The 12,834-nt window shown below is 47.4% G+C and overlaps 1 protein-coding gene across 2 annotated transcripts in view; it reads left to right on the forward strand.

Annotated features, from left to right (window-relative positions):
• Window positions 1-8,857: 8,857 nt before the first annotated feature.
• Window positions 8,858-12,834, forward strand: part of Dnah17 (dynein axonemal heavy chain 17) — a 108,405-nt gene continuing 104,428 nt past the window's right edge. Inside the window, exons 1-5 of one of the 2 annotated variants that reach the window (XM_052193897.1) lie at window positions 8,858-9,196; window positions 11,133-11,326; window positions 12,061-12,253; window positions 12,426-12,525; window positions 12,729-12,814. In XM_052193897.1, coding sequence (XP_052049857.1) covers window positions 8,861-9,196; window positions 11,133-11,326; window positions 12,061-12,253; window positions 12,426-12,525; window positions 12,729-12,814 — 909 coding nt within the window. In that variant the 5' untranslated portion in view covers window positions 8,858-8,860. The remainder of the gene's footprint in view (window positions 9,197-11,132; window positions 11,327-12,060; window positions 12,254-12,425; window positions 12,526-12,728; window positions 12,815-12,834) is intronic. The other variant, XM_052193896.1, reaches the window with a different exon arrangement.

Raw genomic sequence — 12,834 nt, forward strand, 5'->3', positions numbered from 1 at the left:
TTTTATATTATAATATGCAAAAACTGCTTCATCTTTTACAGAGATACTACTGTCCAGATATATATAATCTGTATGGATATTCCCTAAATGATCATAACTTCTAACAAATGAGTAATTACAGAATCAGCCTTTTCTGATGCTAAGGCAGTTGCCCATTGAAATCCTGAATATATGTCTGTAGTATGTTGCACATATTTCAGTTTACCAAACTCTGTTAAATGGAAGACATCCAATTGCCAAATATCATTTCCTTGGGCACCCTTAGGATTAGTTCCTGTAGGAAATTGAGTTTGGTTATATAATGAGCAAGTAGGACATTACCTCACAACCCCCTTGGCTTATTGCCAAGTGATAGACACTCCTTTCTTTAAACTTTGCTGTTAATATGGTGTTTTTTTTTATGGAATTCTGAAGCCTCTGGTACACTTCCTATCAATAGCTGATCAATTTCATTATTGCCTTGTACCAGAAGGCCTAGCAGACCTGTATGGGATCTTATGTGTGTTAAATATAGTGGATAACTCCTATTTCTGACCCTTTGTTGTAGTTGAATAAATAGTGAAGTCAATTCAGAATCATCTTGGATAAGTTCAGCAGTTGATATGTGTGAAACAACATATTGAGAGTCAGTTACTATATTAAGACACTCTTGAAAATCAGACAATTTAATCCCAGCACTTGGGAGGCAGAGGCAGGCAGATTTCTGAGTTCAAGGCCAGCCTGGTCTACAGAGTGAGCTCCAGGACAGCCAGGCTACACAGAGAAACCCTGTCTTGAAAAACCAAACCAAACCAAAACAAAACAAAACAAAAAAAACATACAATACCATGATTATTGCATATAATTAAGATTTTTGAACTGACTTATAGGGACTCTCAGCCACCTTACTTAAATCTTCTGATTTATATCCTGCCTTTCCTTGGCATCAGTGTAGATATTGGAGTTCCCTTTATTATACGAGGGAGAATCCAATTAGTTCTTTCTATGAACTGAAGCCGCTTGCTTTTACGGCATCTGTTGTTAATCTCTCCCAAAAAGTTACTGCATGCTCTTTGCTAATGTTCATCTTGTGCCCATAGTGAGGCAATTTCTGCGTTAGTAAAAGGTACCACAATTTCAGCTGGATCCATTCCGACTAATTGTTAAAGTCTCATTTTTCCTTTTAGTATCAATTCAGAAACCTTCTCAATATAGGTTTTTCATTTCTTACTCTGTTTATGTGCTGAAGTCCATTCTAAGATATAATCTTCCCTCTGCATAAGAATTCCTGTAGGGGAATGAGTAGAAGGTAAGATAACTAAGATGCAGGCCATCCTTGGATCAATACGATCTAGATGTGTATCCTGCAATTTCCTTTCTACTAGAGCTAACTCCTTCTCAGCCTCAGCTGATAATTTCCTTGAGTTATTTAAATCTTTATCACCTTTTAAGGTTTGAAATAAATTGCTTAGCTCTTGAGTGGCCAAGCCAATCACAGGCCACAGCCAGTTAATATCTCCCAGTAGCTTCTGAATATCATTAAGGGTCCTTAATTGGTTTCTTCTGCTTTACACCACTTGTGGCCTAACACTTTGCAGACTTATTTTATACCCTAGATAATTAATAGAATCCCCTCTTTGTATATTTTCAGGGGCAATTTGCAATCCCCAGGAAGGCAAAGTGTGTGTGTGTGTTTTTTTAACTTCATCAAACATTCTTTCAATGATATTTATATCTGGATCTGCCAATAAGATGTCATCCATATAATGATAAATAATGGAGTGGGGAAATTGTTTGCAAATCATCTCCAATGAAGATTGACACAAGGTAAGGCTATTTAACATTCCTTATGGCAGGACTTTCCAATGATATTTTTTTATTGGGTGACCTCTATTGAAGGTAGGTACTGAAAAAGCAAACCTTTCCTTATTGCATTCATGTAGAGGAATGGTGAAAAAACAATCTTTCAGATCAATCACTATGATAGGCCATTCCTTAGGCAGGCAATGGGATTCCAGGCTACAAGGAACCCATTGGCTGAATAATCTTATTAATTGCTCTGAGATCTGTCAACATCCTCTATTTGCCAGATTTTTTTTAAAGTGACAAATACTGGAGAATTCCAAGGACTGGTAGACTCCTCTATATGCTGAGCCTCCAGCTGCTCCTGGACTAACTGTTCTAATGCCTGTAGTTTTTCTTTTGTCATAGACCATTGATCAATCCAAATGGGTTGGTCAGTCAACCACCTTAGTGGTAAAGCTGTTGGTGTCTTGGCAGCAGTGGCTCCTTGGGGTAGAGCTAAATTGTCAGCCTCTGCTGTATCTTGTTTATAGACAGCTTGGACAGTCTGTTACTGCCTTTGATAATGTTCCCTAACTAATTTAAACTTTTTATTAGAAGCCTGATAGATTTTATGGCTAGACACTGAGACTGAGAGGCTATTAATTTGGGTTTTCCACTGCTGTAATAGATCTCTTTTCCGTAAGTTAATGGCTATATCAGCCACGTATGGCCTCAATTTTCCTATCTGAACTTCTGGTCCAATACTTTCAAGCCATCTGGTACTTTGCTTTATTTGGGATAAGGTGCCAACTCCTTGAAATTGGATATCTACATCTTGAAGTGGCCAACTTGCAGCCCAAGATTTTGGAGAGATAATGGTGGCATCTGCTCCAGTGTCAACCATCTCCTCAATCACAATATTGTTTACTAGCATCCTTAATTTTGGCCTCTGATCCTTATAGAAGTTTACCAAAATATTCATTTTTGGTTCCCTTTGAGGCTTTTCAAATTGCTTATAGAACTTGCCTCAGCCTTGTCTGGTCTCAGAAGACCTGTTTTTGAAGCAGTGATGTTTGTCCTGAGGAAGAGAACTCTCCCTGCCTGGCATTGGGGCCCTCGAGAATCCCTCCTGGGAGATTTTTGGTAGGGTGTTGCCCCATTTATCTATTGTTGCTCTACATTCCCTAGTCAAATGTCAGCCTTTACCACGTCTTTGACATATTCCAAAAGGCATAGGCCCCCTTTTGGTATTACTTTGGTTTTTCCTGCAGTCATCTCTGAGATGACCCTGCATACCACAATTAAAACATTTAAAAGCTTGAGTCATCTCTAGGTGTCTAGTGGCAGCTTCTCCCACTAGAGTTGTATCAGGCGATGGAGAATCAACATAAGTTGTATATATAATTCACTCACCTATTGATGCAGACCTTGCCCTTAGTGGTCTGATTACTTCCTTGCATTCAGCATTTGCATTTTTAAAGGCTAAAGACTCAATTATTGCCTTCCTTGCTGCGGATTCTGATATACTCCTTTCCACAGCCGAGGTTAGTCTTTGTAAAAAGTCTGGGAAGGTTTCTTGTGGGCCTTGTATGACTTGAGTAAATGGTTCTTTTCCCTGATTCTGCAATGTTGTCCCAGGCCTTTAAGGCTGACAACAGACACAAGGCCAGAGTTTCTTCATGATATACAGCCTGAACCTCTACCTCAGCAAAGCGACCCTCACCAAGCACTTGGTCTGTGGAAATCTCTCTACCCCTGGCTCTATTGTGTTGTGCTATCTCCCTCGCCTTGTCTCTCCACCATGCCAACCATTGTATATTAGCAGCAGGTTCTAGTGTTGCTCTTGCCATATCCTTCCAGTCTTGTGGGATTATTCTATTTTTAGTAGCCCAAGAAGTCAGGATTTGTTTTACAGATGGTGAATGCATTCCAAAATTAGCGACACTTTCCTTAAATTTTCTCAGACCTAACACATCCACAGGTTGCCATTCAAATTCCCAATAACCCTGTGGATGATCATCTGGAGGTCTTTGTTGTATATTAACCGGATAGACTAAGGTTTGTTTTCTGATAACCTTTAGTTGGCTTTCTCCAATTTTATCTTCTGTCTCTACCTGAGTATTTTCCTTAATTGAAATTTTAAATTCCTCCCTTAAGGTCTGTATCCACACTTCCTATCTCTCCTTTGTCAATCTTCTTGTTCCCTGAGTTCCTGTATTCTCTGTTCAAGGTCTTGCCTCCACATTTCGATTTTTTCTTTATATTGCAATTCTGATATTCTGCTGTCCATTTTATTTTGATTAATTTAAAAAGGTTATTCTCCAAGTCTTGCTTCCAGTCCTCATTATTTTCTCTCTGCTCCTCAGTCGGATCTGTGAGCTGTTGCATCCTCTATTCTAGCATCTTTTCCTGTTCCTGTCTCCCACCTTCATTCTCCTCCTTCTGTCTCTTATTCTGTTCTATAATTTCCTGTGCCTTTAATTCTATTGTTTCCTCTAAGCCACGTTGCCAAGTCTTAAATTTCTCTTTCTGTTGTTCATGCTGATCTATAATTTCCTGTATCTTCTGTTCTAAGCCCCGCTTCCATAATCTTAGCTTCTCTTTACGTTCCAATTCTAGCGTTGCAGCACCTGCCTTTTTTTTTTTTGACTTGCTAGCTTCAGTCAATTATCCTCTAGACTTTGCTTCCACATTTTATCTCTATCTCCTTGCTGTTCAGTCTGATCTGTGAAGTGTCGAATTCTTTTTTTTTTTTAAAGTGTCTCTTCCAGCTCCTGTCTCCAACCTCCATTCTCCTCTTTCTGTTGCTTATTTTGACCAATAAAATCCTGAAACTTTCATTCTAGTGTTACTTGTAATCTCTTTTCCAAGGCAAGGAATTTTTTTTATCTAGGTCCCCATCTTTTGAGAGGACATAGTAAATCATAGAAAGAGAATCAATATTGCAATACCAGTAAATGATAAGATATCTATTTTCTCTAAATCCATCCCTGTCAAATCATTCAAAATATCATCACATATAGACAAAAGGATATTTATTGTGTTTCCCATCTTTAAGTATTGAGAGGTTATATATCTCTCTTTATATCAATGAATCACCTGGTTCAGAGCCCTTTGTGCCTTTGTCTCCTGGTGCTTTATTCGCAGGGAGGGGCTGAGTATAAAAAGACAGTGTCATCTGTGTCCCTGTTTGTGTTTCAGCTGGCAGGGTGTGCTTATGTGCTGATCTCAGGCAACCCTCAGCGTAAGCAAGCGGTCTGGAGATCCAGTCTGGCTATCCCAGACACAGGGGTGGGGGTAGGGTAGGGGTGAGGGTAAGGTGGGGGTGGGGCGAAGGATACAGGGAGGCAAACCACAGAAAGACTCTCCCAGGTGAAGATGTCCACTGTGGCTGCCGGAAAACCTCTCAGGCAGTTGTGCTCCAGGGTCGCCTGTCCCTCCCTGCATTCTTACTCAGCGCTGCCCCAGCCTTAGCTCTCTATCTGGGGATTGGGGGAGGGGGCCTCTCTGCCATTCTCTGTAGGCCCCTCAGGCCCAGTGAGCTTCCATTTCACACTGCTGCAGCCTAGATCACTGCCCAAGCTGTATTGGGGGGTCGGGGTTGGGGGGCAGTGAACTTTTTATTTCAGGTTTGTTGAGTTCTAAGCAATAAGTTGGGTGCCAATTTGTTGCGGCAAATCTCCAACCCAGAAATTTCAAACATCAAAGAAATCACAACTCAATGAATTGGAATCCAAGCTGCACGCCTAGATTGGGCAGATGTACCGCCACACTACTCTATTCCCACCTGTGAGGTCCCATATAACCTGCAGCTTCTCCAAGCCACGTGCTTCCACTCCATCTTCCTTGCACCTCCTCTCTCCCCTCTCCCCCTAACTTCTCACTTCCACCTCCCCTCCTCCTGCCCAATCACAGCTCTAGCCTTTATTTGAAAAGTTAAGGTAGGGAGAAGGTTCACAAGGTACCTGTGTACGGATTCACTCCCCATCTGCAGCCCCTCCTCCCCTCCCAGGAAAGTGGAATTAGCACCAGAATACAAGACCAGGGCTGTCTATCCACAAGCACAGGCGCTGGAGGCCAGCCTGCACAGACCTGCCAGTACCTAACGCCTGAAGTACATAAAACAGGATAAACAAAACCCTCCATCCCCGTGGCTTGCTGACCTCTGCCCAGCTTAGTGAGCGCAGGCCTTCTTGGGATTTTCCACCAATAAGATGTCTCTGAGGGGAGGCGGGGTGGGGTGCGGTGGGGGGGGGAATGGGGGCTGGGGGAATCCTTCTTTCTGATTTGAATCCTCTTGTTTCCCTTTCTTCCTTGGTTCATGACTGGCAGCTCTCCTGCTGCAGAGCAGTGGTGACAGGCAGCACCCTGGTGTTGTTCCTGATTTGGGGGGACTCTGAGTGCTGGAATGGCCTTCAGGAAATGAACCTGGTCCTGCCTTGACTTTGCCACTGATGTATCTTGCAGCAGATACCACAAGAGGGAGAAATTGGCCAATGGAGGAGGAGGCTCAGAGGTCAGGAAGCAAGCAGAAAGGAAAAAGGCGCAGGCAGCTGATGGCGATTTATAGAAACGCAAACTACCTGGCACTACGACACTACAACTCAACTGATATGGGACTCATTCAATTTTAATTCGGGTTAAATTAAAATTTTAACTTGGTTAGATTTAAATTTTAATTTAATTTAAACAAAATTTCATGTGTTGGAATTGGTCTCAATTTCATGTGTTAGAGAATGGGTCTCCAGCATCACAGCGTTACAGAGCAGTAAGAAGGCCTCCGGCAGATTCGGATGCCAGGCTGAGAGTCCAGCCTTTGCGTCAGTGAGATGAAATACACCTCTCTACTTTTTTTGAGATTTAAGAATGTTACTGTTAACTATGTGTATACATGATATGTGTGGGGTGGGGGAGGGGGTGTACGTGTCACAGCCAGTGTGCTCCGCAGACAGCCTTGTGGAGTCGCTTCTCCCATCCTTTTGTGAGTCAAGGGCTCAAACTCAGGAGGTGGGACTTGCGTGGCAGGTGTTTTTTGCCTGCTGAGACATTTTACCGGCCCAAACCTTTGTTCTTTATTATTTGGCCAACCTGTAGCATTCTGTTATAGTAGCAGAAAACAGTAAGAACTCGGGGAGTGGGGGGGGGGGGATGCACAGGTGAGAGCCCTGAGCCCAAGTGCCCGGCATGCTCGGAATCCTCTGATTGGCTCAGAGAAACAAACACGGATGAAAACCACGCCAAGTTCCAAGCGAGGGCTGTGAGCATCTGAAGCAGTTTAGCCCTTCAGGGGAGGGAGAGTCCGTTTCCCTTCAGGATGTGGCTGTGGCGGGTCAATCACATCAGGCTCCAGTGGACAGCCCTGCCTCAGGGGATGTGGGCTTCACAGCCTGGACTCTGGATTGATTTAAATCAAAGAACATGAAATTGGAAGGGAGGAAGAGTGGGCCTAGGAAGGACTAGGAGAAGTAGGCAGTGAATATGATCAAAATATATTACATGAGAGTCTTAAAAGTGAACAAAATATAAAATACCATATAAAAAGGTTCAATCTGGAAGAGTAGAAGGTTTTAAGACAGTAGATGTGAGCCCCATGTAATAGAGTGAAACTCTGTGGAGGGCCTTATCCTGAGAGAGTGAGTGTCTTCTTCTGTCTGCATGCTCAGAGCCCAGACTTTCCTGCTTCTGAACGGTGGGCAGTCCTTGTCACCTGCTGCCCATGAGAACGTTCTAGAAGTTCCAGGTATCTTGAGGACACTCCGAAAGTTCTGTGGCAGTTGGAGCCTCTGGGGGTACAGAAGCCATTTTTGGGTCTCTGTGAAAGGGCTCACCCACTCTGATAGAAGCACACACTGGTCCGGTGAGCGGTGGTGAACCAGCTTAGGGTATTGGGAAAGAGCTGAGGGGCCTTAGCACACAGGGTAGGAGCCCAGGTCCTGGCTGGCAACAGACTCACGACTTGTCACACCCTGTCCCTGATCTGTACTTGGGGCTGGCCAGAAGTTCAGCCACAGCCCCACCCCTTTCTCCTTAGGGTTTCCAGGTACCCTCCCTGTAGCTGTCCTTGAATCAGCCCAGCCCCAAGCCTGACAGTCTGAGAGGCTGGTGGGCCTGAGAAGCACTTATTTTTGTACACTGCCACCTCTGGCCAGCACCCCAGGAAACGGTGCCTCAGTAAACCAGAGGGTTCAACTTCAGTAGTACCATAGACTTAGCAAGACTTGGAGGAGGGCCCCCTTAAACACATTCCATTGCCTACACTTAGTGATGACACGTGCTGGGAGGTGTTAGCTCAGCAATAGCACCCAACCGGCCATGTGTGCTCCACAGACATCGCTGCATGGCTCCTCCCGTGTGACGGAGGTGCCGCTGTAGCTCCCCTAGTCCAGAGATGGGCCCAGATCAGACAGGTTTGGCTCAGGGACCACTCTGAGTATATATCTCCCTCCTCCCTCCCGCTCCTTCTTCCTCTGTTTCACTGGCTTTGAGGACCCGGATGTGGTAGCATCTCGAAAGCTGTGAGCCTTATCTTTGGCCAATCCAAAGGTTAGAATCTGAGTGCTTCCAATGTGGCCTACGAAAGCTGACATTGGCAATGGCTGGTTCTAGAACAGGCTGAACCCCACCCACAGGGCCCCAGGAGCTGAGCAGCCCAGGTTTTGTGTGTGTGCAGATGCCAGGGGTTGATCTCAGGTATCCTTCCTCAGGTCTCGGGTTTCTTCTAGGCTGTTCCGTTCCCCTCCCCCTCCCCCTCCCCTCCTTTTCCCCTCCCCCTCTTCCTTACCAGTCCCACCCCCACACCAATATAACCATTTCCTCTCCTCTTTTCCCCTGTGTCCATCTCTCATCTTTCCCAGCTTAATTTTAGGCTCATAATAATTCAGGGGGTACCCTGTTTACCTGATGACCCTACGCCGAGGTAGGAAAAAGTGCTCCTCCCTTGTCACCAGCCCAACCGGATAATGACAGAAAGGCCCGTGAGCCCCTTTCACCACTGTGGTTAGGACGGAGAGTGTGTGTGGTTCTGAAAGCCCAGAAACCAGCTGGAACCCTCTTGTTCACTCCACAGAGGACGGTGGTGTAAGGAAAGGTGATCAATATGCCAGACCCCAGAATCGATTATCTGGAGACAGTGTCTTCTGTCCTCCTCAAGTTTAAGGCGGACAAGTGGGGCAAACTGATCGGAGCAGAGGAGAACATGGCCCTGCTCACGGAATTCCTCGACAAAGCAGACAACCCTGTCCTGGTGTTGACGCTCAATGCCGCTGGTATGATCATTCCCTGCCTGGGTTTCCCAGAGTCCCTCAAGACCAAAGGAGTTTACTTTATCAAGATGAAGCCGGAGAATATCACCAAGGACAACTACAAGACCCGCATCATCTACGGGGACATCAGCCCCACCCCTGTGGACCAGTTGATCGCAGTAGTGGAGGAGGTGGGGCCTGGGATGGGAGGGGCGGGGCCCGGTGGGATTCGGGTGGGAGCCGAAGCACCAAAGCTTGGGAAGGACTCTGAAGAGCCCAAGACCTTGCTATTCCAAGGGGGTGCATCTCCCAGTGGCCTCCCCTAAGAGCTGGTTGGGAAGACAGATCCAGTCCCGGTAATGTGGCAGCAGGAGTCCAACAGGCTTGCCCTCTTCTCAGCGTAAAGCTGCCCTGCCCTCTCTTCTCTAGCAGTAGTCTCTGTCGTCTTCCGTCACCCCAGGTGTGGGCCATCCAAGAAGCAGTGGGTAGCTCCCCCGGCTCTGAGACGTTGAGCTAGGAAGGGTCTTTTCTATTTCTCTGCCATTATACCTCACTCTCACCCTTGGCAGTGCAGCAGGGCGAGTGAGGGTAGCCTCTGGTGGGCCACACTAGCAGGCCAGTTTCCGACCCTCCCAGTCATTGTAGAACGCGGACCCGGGACTCTGCCTGTGCTTATCCAAAGAGGACTGTGAAGGCAGGAAGCCGCTCAGCAGGGCCTACAAGCCCAGACTGGGAAGCCTGGAAGGCCACAGCCAACTCAGCGCCATCTCTAGTTCCAGACGCTCTTGAAGCTAGAAGCCCAAGGCCCAGGGCTCTGCTGGCTCTGCTGCTACACCTCTGTCCTGGGCTTAGATGGCCACCTCTCCCAGTTCCCTCACAGGATACATTTTTGTGTCCTGATCTCTTCATATGAGGCCCCAGCTTAGGGCTCAGCCTCCTGGACTAATTTACCTCAGTGCCTCTTCAAGGCCGTGTTAGCCTGAGCAGGCACGGCTCATTGGACACAGGGGATGCTGCTCAAACAGAAGAGCTTGGGTTCCCAGCTCCAACCCCGCATGAAGAGCCAGGTGTGGCCACGGCATCTTGTTATGACAGCCCTTGGGGGCAGAGACAGGAGGAGTCCATTGACATGCTGGCTGTCCAGTCCAGCGGACAAACATTCCAGGTCCAGGGAGAGACCTTGCTCCAAAACATAAGGTGGAAGACACACTGACATGTGACCTCTATGTGGGTTCATGTGTGCATGTCACACACACATACACACACAAATGCATATACATACATTCATACACACATACACATACATATACATATTCAGACACATCACATACATACATATATACACTCATACATACATACACACATATACACATGCATACATACACACACTCATACATACATACCACACATGCATACATATACACATACATACACATACACACAAACATACACATTCATACATACACACATTCACACACACATACACACACTCCACACATACATATACACACTCATACATACACATACATACACACACATGCATACATACACATACACACTTATACACATACATACACACATACATATACATACATATACACACTCATACATACATATACACACATACATAGACACATGCATACATACACATACATACTCATACACATACATACATACACATACATACATATACACACACATGCATACACACATACATATACACACAAACATACACACATACATACATAAACATACACACATACATACACTCATTCATACATACACACACACACACACACACACACACACGTCTCCAGATGTGATCACATATTAAGGTACAGGTGATAGAACTATGTATATGGACACGGCGACATAACCCAGCCTACCTTAGCCCTTAAACTTCCCGCAAGGAGAGTGTGGTAGTGAGGCATGGGGAGCTGATGGTAGCCGTCACCAGGGCTCCAGGAACTCCAGCTGCCTATCTCCAGGAGAAAGGTTTCACTTTCTCACAGTTAAGGGCACAGAGGTCTTCCAACTCCCGCAGCAGGACCCAGCTCCTCAGGACAGCAGGACCCAGCTCCTCAGGACAGCAGAGCCCGGCACAGTCACTGTCCTGTCTCCTTTCAGGTCCTCTACTCGCTGCTGAACCAGAGTGAGAACATGGAGGGCTGGCCCCGGGTGGTGTCGGAAGACATTGTCAAGCAGGTTCACAGGCTGAAGAACGAGATGTTTGTCATGGGAGGCAAGATCAAGGGGAAGACCCTGCTGCCTATCCCTGAGCACCTGGGTAGCCTGGACGGCACACTGGAGTCCATGGAGAGGTGGGTGGCAGCTGGGGCGGGGCGGATCCGAGCTGTGACCTCGAACCTCGGACAAAGTGCAGATTGACTCTATGACCTTCACAGGGTGCTCATGTGTAGGCCGGCACGGGAGGGGCACCAAATCCTCAGTGGAGGGCACAACACGGGAGTAGATTCTGGGAATCCAACCCCCCCCCCAGTATCTACCCTGGGGGATGAGGGGCAGGGATTTTTGGCAGGAAGGTGTGAGTCGAGGCATAGAGGGCTGTGACATCCAGAGCCACAGGCACTCGAGGCTTCCCGGCATCTAAACCACCCTGGTCTGTGAAACTCTAGAACTCACCTGTGTGAACTTGTCCACACACGCCTACTGGATGACGGCTCCTCAGTCACATCCTTACTGGTCCTCCGGGGACTGTCCTTGAAATCCCAAACATTGTCCTGTGATGATGATGGTGCTGATGGTGGTGGTGCTGATGGTGGTGATGGTGATGGTGGTGGTGGTGGAGGTGGTGATGGTGGTGGCAGCAGTGGCTCTGGTGGCTCAGAATTTTGTTACTTGTAGGCTGCTGGTGGGGGGCAGTGGGTAGTTGGATTTCCTCTCAGTAGCGAGGGAATCCCTGTGTGTGTGTGTGTGTGTGTGTGTGTGTGTGTGTGTGTGTGCACGCACGCGCATGCACGCGTGCACGCGCATGTGTGTGTGTGTGTGTGTGTGTGTGGCCACAAGAGCACCATCCCATCCTTGCCCTGCACAGGATCCCCTCCTCCCTGGACAACTCGCTCCTGCACTCCATCGAGACCATCATCATTGACTGGTCCCATCAAATCCGGGATGTGCTGAGCAAGGACTCAGCTCAGGCCCTGCTGGATGGTCTGCACCCACTGCCCCGTGTGGAGTTTGAGTTCTGGGACGCCCGGCTCATGAACCTGCAGTGCATCCACGAGCAGGTAGGGCCTCGCTCCACCCGGCAGCCGAGTCCTCGCTGGCCCACTTGGGCGCTGGTCAGCCCAGTGTTGCCCTCCCAGCGACCCCAAGATAAATTCCTCTGCCCCATCCGCCCCCGAGTTGGGCTCCCTCGCCTGAGGGTTGCACTGAGAGCCGTGGTTCTCTGGCCCTCAGCTGAACAGGCCCAAGGTGAACAAGATAGTTGAGATCCTGGAAAAAGCCAAAAGCTGCTACTGGCCAGCCCTACAAAATGTCTACATGAATGTCACCCAAGGTGAGCCACATACCGCCATCCACCAAGCCGTTGGGCCTTCAAGGGAGGGCTGTGTGGACCATCTGTCACTAACCCCAGGGAGTTAGGTCACCCCATGAGCAGTTCCTCAGCCCACTCCTGGGATGACCCTAACACCCCTACAGCTCCCCCGTTTCTCGGTGACTCCCCCTTCAGCAGCACCGTCCCTTGTTCCTTCATGCCAGGGCTGAAGGAAGCCAATGACATCGTCTTGTATCTGAAGCCCCTGCGCATCCTGTTGGAGGAGATGGAGCAGGCCGACTTCACCGTGGTATGTTGATAAGGGAAAGC

Source organism: Apodemus sylvaticus, chromosome 10 (genome assembly GCF_947179515.1).
Source record: "Apodemus sylvaticus chromosome 10, mApoSyl1.1, whole genome shotgun sequence".
NCBI lineage: Eukaryota > Metazoa > Chordata > Mammalia > Rodentia > Muridae > Apodemus > Apodemus sylvaticus.